At 36.5% G+C, this 17,880-nt stretch overlaps 1 protein-coding gene across 2 annotated transcripts; it reads right to left on the reverse strand.

Annotated features, from left to right (window-relative positions):
* Positions 1–1,258: 1,258 nt before the first annotated feature.
* On the reverse strand, positions 1,259–13,575 carry KRR1 (KRR1 small subunit processome component homolog). Of its 2 annotated transcripts, XM_033116164.1 has the most exons (10): positions 13,428–13,575; positions 10,585–10,757; positions 9,050–9,184; positions 8,714–8,839; positions 8,534–8,617; positions 7,347–7,403; positions 5,802–5,972; positions 3,729–3,806; positions 3,527–3,620; positions 1,259–1,804 (listed from the first exon to the last, which is right to left on the reverse strand). In XM_033116164.1, the coding sequence occupies exons 1-10, from the start codon at positions 13,510–13,512 to the stop codon at positions 1,665–1,667; spliced, it is 1,143 nt and encodes a 380-aa protein (XP_032972055.1). In that variant the 5' UTR covers positions 13,513–13,575; the 3' UTR covers positions 1,259–1,664. The 2 variants fall into 2 exon arrangements, with proteins under 2 accessions (XP_032972055.1, XP_032972056.1); XM_033116165.1 differs by lacking the exon at positions 8,534–8,617.
* Between the last annotated feature and the right edge of the window lie 4,305 nt (positions 13,576–17,880).

The following is a 17,880-nucleotide window of genomic DNA, read 5'->3' on the forward strand; positions in this document are numbered from 1 at the left end:
GGGCTGAATGGATAAGAAAACAAGACCCTTATATATGCTGCATACAAGAGACTCACTTCAGATTGAAAGACACACACAAAGTCAAAGTAAAGGGATGGAAACAGTTATTTCATAAAAATTGAAAACAAAAAAGCTGGGGTAACAAACTAATACCAGACAAAATAGACTTTAAAACAAAGGCTAAAAAGGAACAAAGAAGGATCCTGTAACCCCACTTCCTGGTATTTATCCGAAGAAACTCAAAACACTACTTCGAGGTAATGTGTGCATCCAAATGTTCATTGCAGCACTGTTCACAATGGCCAAGATGTGGAGGCAGCCTGGGTGTCTGTTGATGGATGAATGGATAAAGAGGAGGTGGTACATACTGCTTAGCCATGGAAGGGAATAGGTTCTTGCCATCTGTGGTGGCAAGACCTGGAGGGTACTGCGCTGAGTGTAGTGTGTCAGACAAAGAAAGATGCAATGTGATTTCGCTTATATGTGAAATCTAAAAATCAAAATAAACAAAACAGAAACAGACTCATAGATGCAGACAACATTTTGATGGTTGCCAGATGTGAGTGGAGTTGGGGTGGTGGGTGAACACGGGGAAGGGGATTAAGAAGTACAAACTGGTAGTTACAAAGCAGTCATGGTGATGTAGCGTACAGCATAAAGATTATAGTCAATACACTATAGTAACTATGTATGGTGTAAGGTAGGTACTAGATTTATCAGAGTGATAGATGGGAGGAAAATCAGAGGGCAGGGTGAAAAAGGTGAAGAGATTAAGTACAAATTGGTAGTTACAAAACAATCACGGGGAGGTAAAATAAAGCATAGGGAATATAATCACTAATATGGTAATAACTATGTATAGTGCCAGGTGGGTACTAGACTAGCCAGGGGGATCACTTCTCAAATTATATAAATGTCTAACCATATGCTGTAGACCTAAAGTTAATATAAAATAATACTGAAGTCAACTGTAACTGAAAAATCAAAAAGTGGGGGAAAGGTGAAGGGCAATTAGTGGTCCAAATTTCCAGGTATAAAACAAATAAGTCATGGGGATGTAACATACAGCATAGGAAATACAGTCAATAATATTGTGACAGTGTAGTATGGTGTCAGATGGTTGCTGGACTTATCATGGTGATCACCTCTTTAGGTATATAAATGTTGAATTACTACTGTGTACCCCTGAAACTAATATAATATTGTGTGCTAACTATATTTTTAATAAAAATATTTTAAAAGAAAAAAAAGACTAACATGGCATCATTTGATTTATTGGATAATTACAATAGCCACATTCAAAAAAAATCTTTATTATAACAACCTAAACAATTATTCCTAAAATCATGCTTTAGACAAAACCTGCCTGGAACAGATTAGGTGCAATGTACACAAAGACATATATATACTACCCTCTAGTATAAAATTTTCCAAAAAACAAATGGAGAATATAATAATTTATATTTATAAAGAACAGATGTATATATAAGCACTGTTATAAAGAACAAAAAAAACTCAAAAAAGTAATCAGTGTATTACTTCTTACACATAAGGCAACTAATGCCCTAATATCTCAAAATCCTTTACAAAAGGAGATAGTTTAATAAGTTCTAGCTCAGGGTTTGTTTGGTTTTTGCTTTTTGTGGTTTTTTTGTTGCATGTTTCTATTTTTTCTTCTTTTTCTTTTCATCGACTTCCATTTTAAGCTTAACTTCTTCAGCTGTAAGAGCTCCCAGTTTCTTATTCTTTGCTTTCTTAACCTTTTCCTTGATGGCAGCGACATCAATTTTAGTTTCAGTAGAAGCTAGATAAATTGAAAACACAACATGTGTAATTCTTTAGATTTTACCAAATAAAACATAAAGAATATGTATTTAGGACAATAATTTCAGAATACTGTTATAACTGGAAGGTTCTGTTACAAAATATAAAACACCTGCCATCTGCCTAAAGGAAAATTAGAAATTGCTTTAAGAGGAAAAAAAAAATCATAAAGTGCTGTAAAATTACATTAGTGCAAGTATACATGAAAATGGCATTATAGTTCAGCTATTTGAACCAATTACTGGATTCAACTATATTAAAACTACATTTTTTCCCGCAAATGATACTTAAAATTAGATTATGTTTACTTATATTCTTTTCAATATTTTGGAACTTTAGAGCACTCATTAATACGCCAATTTTTCCATCTTGCATGTTAAACTAATTTAAAATTATATTTCATGAAGAATATTACATGTAGTGCTAGCTTTAATAATTTTAATTAACGAATCATGAAATTATAGGTCAAAATCTACTTCACCAATACCACATAAAAATAGTTTTCCAAGTATTAGTTCAATGACTAGTAGAATTTTATTTAACAAGATTTTGGTAATAAAAATAATAATCTGAAGGTATCTGAGGTCCTCGTAACAGAGCTCAACCATCTATCTAATCAATGCCAAAAGTTTGAATGAAACAGAGAAAGGAAGCAGCGAAAAAATGCAACTTTTTCTTGCCATTGAAGAACAGTATTCAGAGCATAAAAGAATCTGAAGATTAAAGATGTCTTCAAACAAACTACCCAGCAACTTGAGAAGAGATTTAAAGCCTCCACTATAGAACAGCTACATTTTTAGTCCTAATAAACTGAGATTAAACTACTGTTGAACTACCTTCAAAGTATGTAACTCATGGATTTTACAAACTGCAAATATGCTTGACATTTTTAACTTTTACACAACCAATGATCTAAATAGTAGAATACAGTATTTTTACAGCTGTTAACACTGATGTTATATAAGACACTAAAACAGTAATGCTGTATATAGTTTTGACCAATAGGTCATGTGCAATGCTGCCAGTGACACCCCTACCCTCACTGTGCCCCTGGCCACTTTGTAGAGTTACTTTGGGAATAGAACAAAGGTTACCAGTGGGGAAGAAAATGCACTAGAGAAGGATGAATCAAAATGAGGCTAGGAATGGAGAAGACAAGAGTGTTTCCTCCCAGCGTCTGTTTAATAGCCCTCGTATATATAAGACCTTCCTATTATTTTGTTGGTGTCCTTTAGTCCAAGGTGATGAGAAATTCATGTTAACAATGTAGGAATCACACTTTACACAACAGATCACATAAGAGAAGAAAAGAACAACATCTGATAAGCTCTTTTTAGAGGAATGATAGCAGAGCTCAAAGGGTCTCACGGCCTTATTTTTATTTTTACAGAGGAGTCACTGCTCTGGTTTTTATCTTTCAAAACAAAGCGCCCTTCCCCAGCACAACCAGAGGTCAGGCGAGGACTATCGGTCTGAGATACTCTTACAAAGACATTATAAGTGACCTCAGTTATAAATTATAAGTGACCTCAGTCATCTCTTGTCCCTAAGATTAGTGATTAATGAAATGCTAAGAGAATTAATGAAAGATATGGTTTTTTCTTTACTTAACACTCAGAGATTCAGACAAATTCACTTTGGGGCTACTCTTCATGTAACAGACTTTTTTATATGATACCACGAGTTGAAAAACAAGCATTACCTTCCTTAGGTTTCACAACTGGTTTTTCTTTAGGTGGAATAAAAGCTTTGTTTCTTTCCTCTTGTCTCTTACTGAGAGCTTCTGCTTGTTTAGCCTACATTATTAATAAAAAGTATATTAGTAAAACACAATTTATAGCTAAATAAGAATTCAAGTTTCTATGAACTTGGCTCTTAATGTTGTGAGCCAGACATAGTCTTACCTTTATTGCTTCCATTTTCTGTCGCTTCTTTTGACTTGCCTTCAAGAAGTATTCACCACTAGCCAATTCTTTATCAATCTGTTGAAATCAGTACTTACAATTACATCAGAAATAACGTAGACATGTCATTTCCTAAGAAAGTCACAACGTTCTTGAGGTAAAGACAGTGGGGTCAAAAATCTGGTTAATTCATAAAAGGAGTGACAAAAAAAAAGTATTCTAAGCTGAAGGGAATCCATGCACAAAAGCATGGAGGTAGGAAAGTAGGTGATGTGTTCAGGGAATACACAACTGACTGCTTTCAGTGGGGTGGAAGGTCAGTGATTCAGAAAAGTATAAGAGGAAACTAGAAAGACAGTTTTGAGGAAGCTTGAAGAAACTTGAATGCCAGGCCTTCGAAGGAGGTAGGATATGATTTAGAAACAACTGAAGCTTCTGAAAAGAGTTTAGAGACCAAAGCGGCATTTTAGAAGGTATAGAAGAATGGAGAAGAGATAAAAGCCTGGAATAAAGGTAGTGGCATGCAAAATGAAAAGTCAGAATTGTCAGGATTTGGTGACTAATGAAAATAGTAATTAGAGAAAGCTATAGCTCATTCATTCAATATATAGTCAACGTTGATAACTGATCTATCTTATACGTACATAGCATTATTATATCTAAGGCAACATTCTAAACTCTTTACAGTTGTAATCTCTTTACAACTGCTAATCCATTTAATTCTCATTAACAATTCTCTGAGATAGGTGTTGTCATTATCCTCATCTTATGTACAGGAAAACTGAGGCATGCACAGGTTCAACAAATTATTAGCAACTAAGTGGCAGAATAAATCAATTGAGACATCACTGTTATAGGGGAGAAAGAAAAGACAATTACTAACTACAGGGTAGAGCCATCAGAAGTATAGCTAGGGTTACGGACACAGGTTTTAGTAACTAGATCACTCCACTTTCCAACTATCAGTTTCTTTCTGGCTTCACTTTTGTTCCCTTCCAGAGTAGACCTCAGGATACAGCACGTCCACTGTTCACCATAATGATCATCACTCCTTTTTCCCCCTTGACCTTTCATCAAACCTTACCTGAAAAACTCCAAACACAGGGCTGTGTAGAAGACAAGACAGTACCCAGAATGGGATGTGTTTATACACTGAGCACAAAGAACTAGCAGAAAGGGAAGAGTTTCCAAAGGAGGGAATAATGAAGCAAGATCCCTCAGGAAGATGGGTGAAGACAGAATTAAAAGAGCAAGTAAAGAAAGGATTGATACAGATGGAAAAAAGTAATGTAGATGAGAGAAAAGGAAGTTGAAAGTTCTTGCCCGATGATCTCAAATATTTCAGTAAAATAAAATGCAGTGTCATTTGCTAGGAGTGGGAGGGTGCTGAGAGAATTACGAGGAGATACAGGACTGCCCGACAAAACTGAGGACTATCGAACTCGGGTTGGAAACATAAATCATAGTGGACATAATCCAAAGGGATGACCTTTTCCACCCATTTGCTAACGATATGACGGGAAAGAACTCCAGTTTTATGACTGCTCCAACCAAGTTTTAGAGTTCTGCTGGGCAGGTGTGATGGAAAGAAAAGGGAGCATGAAAGAAAACAGTGATGGGCAAGAGAGAAAAGGAAATTTTGGAAAGGAAATGAAGCCAGAAGACAGTTGACAAAATGAGAGGCTCTCATAACTTAGAAAAAAGGTAGATAATAAATTTTAAGATTTCAAAACTGGAGCAGTCATATTGCTCCACAGTCACAGAATGATGCTAAAGCAGAACAGAGAGCACTGTGGGTGAAATCTCTAAATTGTTTTATCCATGGAACACTTACACAGACAGAAGCGACACCAACCACCTTAGAGTTTTGGCTCACGATGTGAAACCCCTCACCACCCCCATGCACTTAGCTCAAAATTAGCCTAGTATTTACTCTTACCTTCAGTTTCTTCTATCTCTACACACACACACGTGCACACACACTCCACCTAAAATACCCCCAATAAAGTTTCTGACAAAATCAATTATAATAATTTCCCCCTCATGTAACAAAATTCAGCGTTTAATACCGACCTGACTTTCTGGTTGTGGTGGTGGGAATGGTGTATACTCTTTCTTAACAGTTTTTTTCTTCGGTTCCTTGCGTTTATTCACATTTTTGTGCTTGAACTGAGGCAAAAATCTTTCCCAACTTTGTGATCTTAATTCAGAATCTTTTGCCAACTCTCGTTTAATCATTAATGTCTGTAGTCATGCAATGTACAAACAGTGTAAAAATTTTTAATTTCAAAAGTCATATAGTTGTCAAACTAAGACATTACAAATATTGTTCTTATAAATAATAAAATTAACAAAAGGGGTAACTAATTCTTAGTCTCTTCGGTAGAATTAAACCAATTCCATAAAGAAAAAATAGGTAATCTGAAACATGCTTAATTAACCAAGCGTCATAAAATCCTTAGAAATTTAGATTAAGAAATGCAGAACTGTTAAAATAAATTGAGATGAAAAGGAGGCTAATTCAGCTTTTCAACCATTACTTCACTGAAACCTTAAAATTCAACTTAGTAATAGCAGGAACAGATTTTAGTAATGTTCCCTGCAGGAAGGGAAGCTTTCAGTAGCACCTGAAACATCACAGGGGAAAAAAACAAACTTTTCCATGATCAGACAAAACCAATATTCTCACCTTTCTCCCACTCCATTTGAATTTTATAGACATTGGGACATCAGAAGATGCAAACCAGGCATCAGATGCACAACTAGCTCTCTTTCTCTTTAATGTGCCAATGTATTCAAAATTGTTCTTTCACCTTAATCTAACAGAGTTTTAAACTTAAATTCATCAAATTTAAGTGGACTGCTCAACAAATACCCATCATAAAACAACTCATTATACCATGGTTACATTTCCAAGTACAATCATGAACTTTGTACACAAAGGGATATAACAGGTCTCTTTCAAAAGGTTAACACTAAATAATTAGAGTGTTAAATTCCAAAAAACAAAACCAAAATAAAGTTTTAACACAAATTGAAATACTCCAGGCTTTATTTAATAGAAAAAGGCAGAATTCTGAAAGATCATATCTTTAAATATAGTACATGGGCTCATAATATAAGCAAACTGAATTGGTATCATCTATAACAAATTCTATGAAGCTTTTCTTTGTGTTAGAACTATATAGTACATTACAGTGCCCCCGTTAATACTGGGCTCCAGAGACCTAAGCTTTCAAGAAGTACTGTGTTTCCCTGAAAATAAGACCTAGCCGGACCACCAGCTCTAATGCGTCTTTTGGAGCAAAAATTAATATAAGACTCAATCTTATATAAGACCGGGTTTTAAATTATAGTAAAATAAGACCAGATCTTATATTGATTTTTGCTCCAAAAGACGCATTGGAGCTGATAGTCCGGCTAGGTCTCATTTTCGGGAAAACATGGTACCTACAGGACTGGAGTAGAGTTGAGTGGGCTGAACTTCACCTCTAATAGCTCTGCTTTATCTGTTTTGTATATTAGATTGTCATTTAAAAAATTTAATTTCAAGACAGGTTTCAGTAGCTAAAAGAAGTCTGACAACCACTGTTATAGCAATATATAATTAACACTCACTTTTATATTATAAATTGGATGAATATTCTTCATAGTATCTAGGACTACTTTTCGAACCTGAAATTTGCAAAGAAAAATGAATTAGTCACTTTGAAAGATTTTAATGAACTAGGTAGAAGGTAGACAGGGATTAATATATTGCAAAACATCCTGCGAACCAGGCAATGACTACCAAATTGAATACAACAGTTCCTTCAACTGTTCTTAGTGGTTGTTAGAGCTCGTTCATAATAGTTAACCTCCCTTGGGTACAATGAAGTTTCTCAATTGTACTGCGAAAATTGACATATACAACAAGTACAACACTCTGGATATGCGATTTAGGGGGAAGACGGCTGGATTTAGAGTCAGAAAACGTGGGCTCAAATAATGGGATGCCCACTTCATATGGGAAAGTCACTTAATTTTCCTGTTCCAGCTTTCTCATTTGTAATATGGAAATGAAAGTACCTCAAGAGTCTGTTGTAAGAATTAAATATGATAGTATATTTAGACTTCATAAAACTATAAAGTATTCACTATATTGCCCCCATGAGAAAAGAGCAGATAATTTGCAAGAATGAGGTCCAATAAAGTTACTATTAAAGACCGTCACAGCCAGACCCAGACAGCAACAGCAGCAAAAGGCGGTAATTGAAGCAGTACCTGCTCCGCAGATTTTCTCGTGATATTTAATTTGGCAAGCTAAAGAAAATGTGCAGGTGAAACATTCAACATTACATTAAATTCCAACAAAGGAAAATATATCTCGAAGGAAAAGAAGTTTCCAAAGTCTGAGCTCTACTGGCTGTATAGGTTACTGCAAATAAAAAGACCTGTTCAATTCTCTAATATTTGAGCACATGTAACATCATGTGTCTCATATGTGCCACAGACTAAGACCTTAAATAAATACTCATTTAAAATCTGTCGTGGAAGGAGTGATGATGTGCAGACCTTCTAACTAACAAATGGATGTCTCTGTAATTGCCAAAAGTTGGCCATAATAATATGTTAGGGTCCAGGAGTGATCATTCCTTCATATTCTATGAAGTACAAAATATTTACTAATGGGAAACCAAACAAAGCATATTCTTAAAAAATACAATAATTATAAAACAATATATTATTTAACAAATTATTACACTGTAACCAGTTTATTTAATTTCTCTGCTGAAAATTAACTGAAGATAGTAAGTAGTTCTCACCTCTTTTAAGCCACTAAAAGGTCCAATAGCTGAAACCGTGTTTCCCTGAACCATAATATAACAGTTTGTTAAGAGTTCCAATGCCTACATCAAAAGAACAGTAAGTTGAAATTCAGTTGAAATACACTGCAAAACTAATGACAGAGGAAGATACTCAAGTTTTCTACTGATAAAAAGTACCTTCAATGTAGATCCTTTGGGACCAATAAGACGTTGTCTTCTTTTTACAAATCTTTCTTTATTTCTTACTAAAGAACCTATTTTAATGATGTCACATGCAACATCATCCTGAAGAATTCGTACTGCCTTTGAAAAAATAAAGAAAATATTCCATCAATATTCTTTACATTTCTTTTCAAAGCCTACGCTGATAGCTAAGCACAATAATGAAAACTGTAGGAGGGAGGGAAACAGGGAGGCAGGCAGGGATGGATGGATGGATGGATGGGTGCAGTGTTACACGGTGCCTCTAACTTTGTCACACATAAAGCAAAACCTCTGTAACTCTAAATTTACCTGTTCAAAGGAAACACTCCTTGCTAACAGTTTTATTAGGTCTCTGGCCCTAATGATGATATATGGATCAAAAGTCTTCTTTGTCGTACAAACAGTCATGCTGCCCTCAATCAGGTCCAAGGTTGCATTGACATGCTACAGGGAGGAAACAGCAAACAGGAGCTGTTTAAAATGAACTCAGCTTCAGATAATTACAGAGCCTATCCTACCCTACTAACTACTGTGCATTAAGCTCTCTCTGAAATGCTAGCAACTCCCTCCTTAAAGAAGCTGGGTAATTAATACAAAGAATACTTCATTACTCTCATACTTCAAGGAATACAGAAACTCAGGCGATCGAAACCATTTACAGTTTCTTGGCTTTAGAATACTTTGTACTTACTGGGATTAAGATTATCTCTAGTTTAAAAAATATATATCAATCCAAATGAGGCCACACTTAAGATCTAAGGTAAAAACGCAGAGCTACATGGCTCCCCTATCCTGGACCTAGTGCGAACCCACCATCTGCTCCTTAGGGTGAGAATGGACTTTCCCTTTCAAACATTTTTCAAGCTGGTTTGTATTAGTTAAATACAAAGTAAAAACGAATTATTATAGGCTCAGAAAGAACCAATAATTGAAAAATTATGCATCAACTCTCAATAGGAAGAACCGCATTTCAACAAAGCAAATAAACACGCTATTTTCTGACTTGCGAGCATCTTCTGAAGAATATTTCAACATAGTGAGTGATCAACATAAGGTGGGGTCTCTATGAGTTCACACACACACACACACACACACACACACACACACACACACGGTCCAATCCCAGAAACAGACAGCTGTAAAATACTGCTTGCAGTTTGCCAAGCCCCCCTCATACCCATGGGCACAAACTACTCCAGAGCAGATATGAAATATATTTCATATCACAACCTAGTACACATGTACACACTCATATACATACACATATAAATGAACCAAAAGCTTCAGGAAATGATCCTGAGCACATGCGATATATTCATTTCTTAAAGACTGACTCACTATACCCACCAAATGACTTCTGGATCCACTAATGGATTTCAATCCACAGTTTGACAAACAAAAACAAACACACTGCTCTAGCGGCAGGGCAGCAGCAACAAACGGGCAAGTTGGCACATCCACATCTTTCATTTAAAAGGAAAATTAAGCAATTAGACAGGAACATGCCTCAACTCAAACTGCACCGGTGCATGGCAACTGCCATAGCGCAGAACAGGCATTCTGAAACTTGGAGTTCACAGGAGTTTCAGACAGTCCATGAAATCTCAACAGTTTTTAAAGGCATGTGAATTTTTCAAAGTAACCTATTACTCACAAAATTGAAAACAAATGAGTTACCAGAATAAAGCTCATCTAGGCTGTTTAAAATACCAATGGAATCAAATTAACCAGTTATGGTAGAACTTTACCAAAAAAAAAAAAATCCATCAGCACACATACACTTACATAAAAGTAAAGGTGTAAGCAAAAGCAAAACCTCAAAGAAATACATAAAACATACATACATGTTCATTCAAGGCTTTCTGTACCAATGGCCAGCACTCTTTCAAGTAAGCCTCTCTATATTTTGGGAACAAAGTTGCAAAACTGCTCTCCTCCAAGAGTCCTCTAGGATTGTCCTCTTTGGAAAAACCTGGTTCCTTCCAACCATCAGGAACAGTGAGAAGTTCTGATTCATCTACAGGAAAAAATTTACATACCAGATTTTAACCTACTTTTGGGCACTTTTTGAACACGTAATATGCATACATTTACAAGCTTCCCATACTCTTCTTGCATTTCTTCTTATGCTTTTTAGATTATTCAACAAAAAACAGGCCTCTATCTTTATCATCAACACAAAATTATCTGTACAGGGTTCAGATAAGACAAAGGTTCATAAGACAAAGGTCCTTAAGGGCAGGGACCCTCCTTGGATCTACGCTAATTAATATATGCTTGACAGATATTGGATACTCAAGAAATTTCTATTGCAGAAATTTCTATTGAGTATGTGTGTGTATACACGTATATGTATTTGCATGTGTGCATGTGCATAAAACTTTTAAAAGCTGATATTGTGGTATACACTTTCAGTTAATAATCACCGGTATAGGGTTCTAGGTTTTCCAGTTTTCATGTGCCTCTTTCTGTATATCCTTCATGACAACTATGAGACGTAGGAAAAACCAGGATCATTTTCCACATTTTATAAAAGACATTCAGCCCAAAAAGATTAGTGACCTGCCTAAGGGGAAGGGCCATAAATCATCTCCCACATCATTTATTAAAACTCTTGGTCCTGAATTTTAGGAACCTTTTAAATCCAACAGCTATACTTTAAATCAGCACTACTCAAAGGGATGATCCACAGACCTGCACCATCAGCATAAACTGAGGGTGTTAGAAATGCAATTCTTGGCCTCCACTGCAGACCTACTGAATGAATCTGAATCTCAGGGATGAGATTCGTCCTTGATTAGAGAATCTGTTTTAACAATCTTATTAGGAGATTCTCATGCCTGAGAAGCAGGTCCACGTTATCCACCCCAGTCAGCTAAACGTGCTTTCTGTTTCTTATACTGACATCCATTTTGCTATTTCTAGTTCAAATCACTGAGAATTAGGTAGTCTTCATCTATCATTCACTTCCCAATATCCTAAAAAAAACCCAAAACCCTCAAAATCTACAACGATCATTACTTAAAATGCACATCTGACCAAGTCTTTACCCAATATAAATATTTCAATGGCTACGAAAAAAAAAAAAACTGGTGAAAAATACACATGTGAAAAGATGTGCAACCTCATCAGTAGTAAGGAAAGCTCAAATTAAAACCTCAGATATCATGCTATAAATACCCAAATGACAAGAAATTCAAAATTCACATAATTCCAAGTGTTAGTGTGAAGAGCAATGAGAACTCTCATCCACTGCTAGTGGGAGTATAAACTGCCACACTTTGGCAAAGGTTTAGCATCTCTGCACATACCCTACACTTCAAGGATTCCAATTCCATGTACATAACCTAGAGAAACTCTTGAACGTGTAAACCAGGAGGTATGTACAAAGATGTTTATAGCATTATTTATAATAGCAAACAATGGGAACAACCCAAATGTCCACCGATGGTAGAATGAAAATAAATTAGCATATATTCATATTAGGTTGGTGCAAAAGTTATTGCAGTTTTTGCAATTTTTTTTTTTTTAACCTTTTAAACCGCAGTTACTTTTGCACCAACCTAATATATGGGAACATCATACAGTAGTGAAAAGAACAAACTACAGCTTCAAGTGTTGCTCTGATTGAATAACAAATACAACGTTAAGCCTAAGAAGACACAGAGGAATGCCTACAGTCCTCTTTCATTCATAGAAAATTCAAAAACAGGCAAAATTAAACAATTTTGTGTATAGGTGATAAAGATTATGAAGAAAAAGAAGAGAGTGATCAACCCGATTTAGAATAGTTACTTCATGTCTCAGAAAGGAAAAATATATGATCTGAGAGGTGCTTGTAGGGGGCTTTTGGGGTATGGTAATGCTTTCTTCTGCCCAATGGTCTGACTGCTCCTTTCTCACGTGTTGGTTTTATTCTTTAAGCTGTACATATACTGTACTCTCCTACGTACGTGCATAAAAACAACAAAACATCTTTAAAACCTTTTTAATACCTACAGAATAAAGAGTCAAAGGTTTTTAACACTTCCAGTAAGAATGGTTCCTCAGGCCCTGGCCTATTTCCCTAGCCTCTCTTCCTGTCACTCAAACTGAAGAAAATGGAGAAAACCAGACTACAAAACAAGAAAGCAATTTAAAAGCATGGCAAAGAGTAGGAACCGTGTCCGCTAATATTTTAGCAATCTGACAAACAGGAATAATTATAAGTGTTCCAAAAATTCTTCACTAACTGACAAACTAGCGTTCAGGACACGTCAGATATCCCCTTCTCCACATCATTGTATCTGCCTCATTTCTTCATTATCAGCGTTCACTCAAATACATAACGACCTCCTTCCACCGCATCCTTCATTTTGCCAACGACTTCCAGCCATCGCCGCGAGTATAAGGTCCCGCAGTGCCCTCCCCAATTTCCTAATCCTCATCATTTTACAGAAGGTGTATTCCGCAACACCTTCACTGTAGAGGCATCTAGTAAGAGCGATTGGTTAGGAACACGTGGCCGACACCATATTGGCCTGAGGTTTGGCAAGCCGGGCCAATACCTCCAATCGTCAGCAATTAGAGGTACTCAACTTTAGAGAACAGACTCAAGGCGGCATTACATTACACGTTCCCAGCAAGCGAAAGAAAACAATCGCAACTCAGCATCCAAAGCCAGGCTTCGATTCACACACAACGTTACCTCGGTCCTCCGGCTTCGGCTTCTGGTTACGAAATTCACTTTTCCCAGGCGCTGCGGCTGACCCGTTGAATTTGGAGGACGCCATGTTTAAATTGCTTTCCGTGTTACCGGAAGTGAAACGGTTCTTAAATCCTTCCGGCTAATGTCCCTGTACTTAAAATGAGTTCCGAAGAACTCAGACGACTTGATCTGCGCAGTCTCCGTGTGTGTGCGCACGCTAGAGCCCGAGTCATTTGCACAACTACACCGTTTTTCTTATGTGGCCCATGGAGAGCCGGAGACTTTTCTCGGATGCACTGCAACCACAGAGTTTGACTGCATGCTGGGAATTGTAGTTTAGCACTGTGTGCAAGTTGGAGACCGTTTTATCCATAGTTTTCCCGTGGCCTCAGAGTCTAACCCGGACGATCGACTCCAGGGTTTGGCCGCAAAGTGCAACCTATGATTGATGTCACTCATTCGATAAGTATTTATACCGTATGATTGTCAAATATGTTGTAGGCGTTGGGAGGAGGTACGAATATTGACAATACGTGGTACGAATATGACAATCACTTGATGGCAGGAAGTGACAGTCAGTAACTACCATTTAATGTGAGACCACTTTGTGCGAGGCACTTTATGTGTATTATTTCCAATCCTTAAAACAAAATCAAAGTTGTAACGTAAGAAAACCAAAGTTAAAACAAGATGCATAATTTTGGGGAAGATAAGTTTTCAAAGTTCTTGTTTCTGGTGGTGATTTTCTAGGGTCTTGGTATTTCTCTTTCTAAGCCAGACGGATGTAATTAAGCAAAACTTCTGAAGTATTTCACCTAACCTAAGATTTCCTCAATGACTAATACCTATCTAGCTCAATACAGGCTGACTTCAGGATGTTGTCATTACTACAAACAACCTTTACACTTCTACAAATCTAAAAGTTCTCAGACTCACTAAAGACAAGACTTCTTTTGATGATTGGTCATATCGTTTGCCATTAAAAATTTTTTTCTGCATCACAAATAGGGAAAGTCTTTGATAGGTGGAATTCCTTGCCTCAGTGAAACGGAACATTTATCTGAAATCCACCCTTGTGTATCTTTTATAAAAGATTTTTATGACATACATGTATAAAACAGACTGTTACTTAGGGTCAGAAGATCTCAAAATACATTATGTTAAGATTTTTGCTTTTATCCTGTGTGTCTTACAAATGACAGGCAGTGATTTCATGCCTATATTCTTAAAATTTGCTCAAAAAGCAAACAAACAAACAAAATGACGAATCCCTATAATAGAACAACAGTTAAAAGTTATAAAGTGAGAAGCAATCCTTCAGTGTTCCCACAAACCCTATGAAGCAGGTTTTTATTATCCTTACTTCAGGAACAGTCACTAATAAGTGGTGAGTTCAACTTCCAGTCCAGGCAGTGTGACCATTTAGTAGTTCCATTGCTAGGAGGGCTGGGTTTTTAGCCTCATAGCTTTTGAACTTGAGCTGCAGCAGCAACCCTTTTCTGGGTCTCCAGCCTCCTGGCCCACCCTGAAGATTTTGGACTAGCCAGGTGTACGTAATCACATGAATATACTGTGTATATATTCTGTTTCTCTGGCAAATCCCGACTAATACAGCAATTTATAGTAGAGCAAATCCAAATGGCTAATAAACATATTACACTCAACCTCATTACTGTCAGGAAAGCATATAAATAAAACAATGAAATATCACTTCTCACCCACCAGATTGGCAAAAAAGGAATAATAATAATATTTGGTTATGATAATCTAGGAAAAGCTACAGGAAAAAACACTGTCATAGGCAGGTAGAAATGTGAACTGTTACTGCAAAGCAATCTGTTAATATAAAATATATAAATATTCTTCCTGGGATTCCACTCCCAGGTAATTCCACTCCTGGGAAACTGTCAACTAGCAATAAAGCACTATTCCATTAGAATGTATGTACAATTGTGTTGATTACTGTTTTGTACAGAAATAGTTCAGTGAAAGGTGCTTTGGAGCCACACTGACTAGTTTGCTTTATAGGCTTGGGCAAGTTTCTTATCCATTCCTGTTCAGTTTTCTACAATGGAGAGAATAACCTTCACTCCGACTTTGTACATGTAAAGTGCTAAAAAAAAATATGCTTTGCATATAGTATACACTCAATAGGTGTTGGCTCTTATTTATTTATAGTGACAGAAAAATAAAAGCATCTTGACTATCAATTAAGGATATGGTTAAATATATTGATGTTACCTTCATACCATGATATATTATGAAACCATTCATAAGAATTAATTAAATCTATATGGAGAGATTACCTAGAGGCATTGAGTGATATAAGCCAGATAAAGATGGGTAATTATATATACACATATATATAATTATATTAAAATGACATATAATACTTATATATACATGTATAATTATCCCATTTTATAAAGCAAATCATTAATTCATTCAACAAATATTTATTGAGCATCTATAATATTTCAGGCACTGTTCTAAATACTTAGTGCTGTTCTATGTGCTGGACATAATAATAATTATATACATAATTACTGTTTTACTTAACACATTACTAATGTGATATATATGTATATATATATGATTATACAGTGAAAAACAATTTGGAAGGATATATACATTATGCTTTCAAGGATGGCTATCTTGGGGATGAAGGCAATTAGAAAAGAAACAGAAGTAGGGAGCAAGGCTAAACACAATAGGTGTCCATGATAAAACAGCAGGCCTATCACCCTGCTTGTGTAAAACTGTGTGTTTGTGTGTGTGTGCATCTGTGTGTGCGTGTGCGCATGCAAAGAGAAGCCTATGAAAAGATAGTCATGAAAATGTTGACTGTTACCTCTCAGTATAGAAACATTTCAAAGGATGGCAATTTAAATAACAATGCACTTGTAAATCAATCACAATTTATATCATTTTATTTTAACATCCTTGGAAATCTCAGTATAAGTATATACTCAGATCTGCAAGGTTATTCCCAGAAATTGCACAAATAACATTAAAAGGAGAAAGAAAAATTGCTATCTCTAAAGAGTTTCTTGGCACAAATCTGGCCTGGAAAGTCCTCTCAGAGTCACAGCAACAGCAGGCAGACCCATTTTGACTATGACTTTAGCCCTTCTTGGCCTCTTCAGCAATCTGGACCCACATGTAGCCATCCTCCTATAGACGGATGTGTTCCACCAGCTCATTCATTTTCCCACGCAAAGCAAGTTGGCCTCACAACTGTCCTTTGGAACTAGAGACCTTAATTCCCACAAAATTAATCCAGAGGGTATGGGCAGAGAAGTCAAGATGTGGCTTAACAATGGCGGCGGGGGGTGCATTTATCTTTTATTAAACAGAGCAGAAAAACTAGCAAATAAGCATGATTTATCTTCCATTTAACATTTTTATACTCATTTACCAGGGATAAAAATGATTTTTGCACAGTAGTCTATTTTTTTAAATAAGCAATCAAGAGAGGATTTTTCAAATACATAGGGTTGAACCTTTTTTATTTACTAACGTACATAAGCTGCTTTCTACTCCAGTCAGCCTCACAGAAAGGTTTAAAATCTTAAGTCAACATTTATCTGTCAACACAAATAACAGTAACAATTACTATGGTTGTAAAAATAAGGCCTCTTCTAACTCCAAGTGGTTGCATTATAACATAGGGACCTAGTGATAACAATCAAAAAGAAACAACACAATAAAGAAGCCTCATTTTAAACTAGTCATGTTATTTAGAAAAATGATGAAGTGAAGTGATCTGCATCAAAGCCTAAGCAACCTGGAAACCTAAGAGAGAGATCAAATGTGAGAAACACATTCAGCCAGTCTTGGACTGTTTTCTGCTGTGCGGCAGGGTGTTTCATGTGTCATTACCATGGTTGGTGCTGGGCTGAAATATCCTTGCAGGGAATGTAGCCACCTTTTCCTGCAAGGCTGTCTGGAGGGGGAGATTTAGTGTGGCTGCTAACCATTGTTTGATCTTGGGTAGGCACTTAACCAACCTCTGTTTCTGCAATTGTAAAATGAGGGAGTTGAGTAAGAATAGTATTTCTCAAACCTTAGCCAACCTCCAAATCACATGGAGGGGTGGCCCCACTTCCAGTTTACAGCTCAGTTGGTCTGGGGTAGGTCCTGAGAATTTGTAGCCCCAACAACAAAGAATTATCCACCCCAAAATGTCAATAGTGCAAGGTTAAGAATCTTGGGTCTACAGGTATTCTCAATTTCTGTGAGTCTCCTTCATAGGGCCAGTAAGTGCTTTACTCCTTTACTTGTAACCTGGCATGCCATGAAAGCAAGGTTATTTTCCACTCTTTTTACCTCCCTAGGGCTGAACTCGCCTGGTATCAAAAGCCCAAGTTTCCAGATGGCTGTTCATTATTATGCTGGGCTCCTCCATGGGCGATCCTGCTCCATTTCCTTCAACTCTGCCTGTGTAGTTCTC

The sequence above is a fragment of the Rhinolophus ferrumequinum genome, chromosome 10 (assembly GCF_004115265.2).
Source record: "Rhinolophus ferrumequinum isolate MPI-CBG mRhiFer1 chromosome 10, mRhiFer1_v1.p, whole genome shotgun sequence".
NCBI lineage: Eukaryota > Metazoa > Chordata > Mammalia > Chiroptera > Rhinolophidae > Rhinolophus > Rhinolophus ferrumequinum.

What these genes read in the sequence shown, in the direction of transcription:
- KRR1 (XM_033116164.1), bottom strand. Translation starts at nt 13,512, where the DNA reads ATGGCGTCCTCCAAATTCAACGGGTCAGCCGCAGCGCCTGGGAAAAGT. An exon ending in GCCGAAGCCGGAGGACCGAG is followed by an intron (nt 10,758 to 13,427) that starts GTAACGTTGTGT and finishes TTTTTCCTGTAG; the next exon opens with ATGAATCAGAACTTCTCACT. An exon ending in CCAAAGGATCTACATTGAAG is followed by an intron (nt 8,618 to 8,713) that starts GTACTTTTTATC and finishes CTTTTGATGTAG; the next exon opens with GCATTGGAACTCTTAACAAA.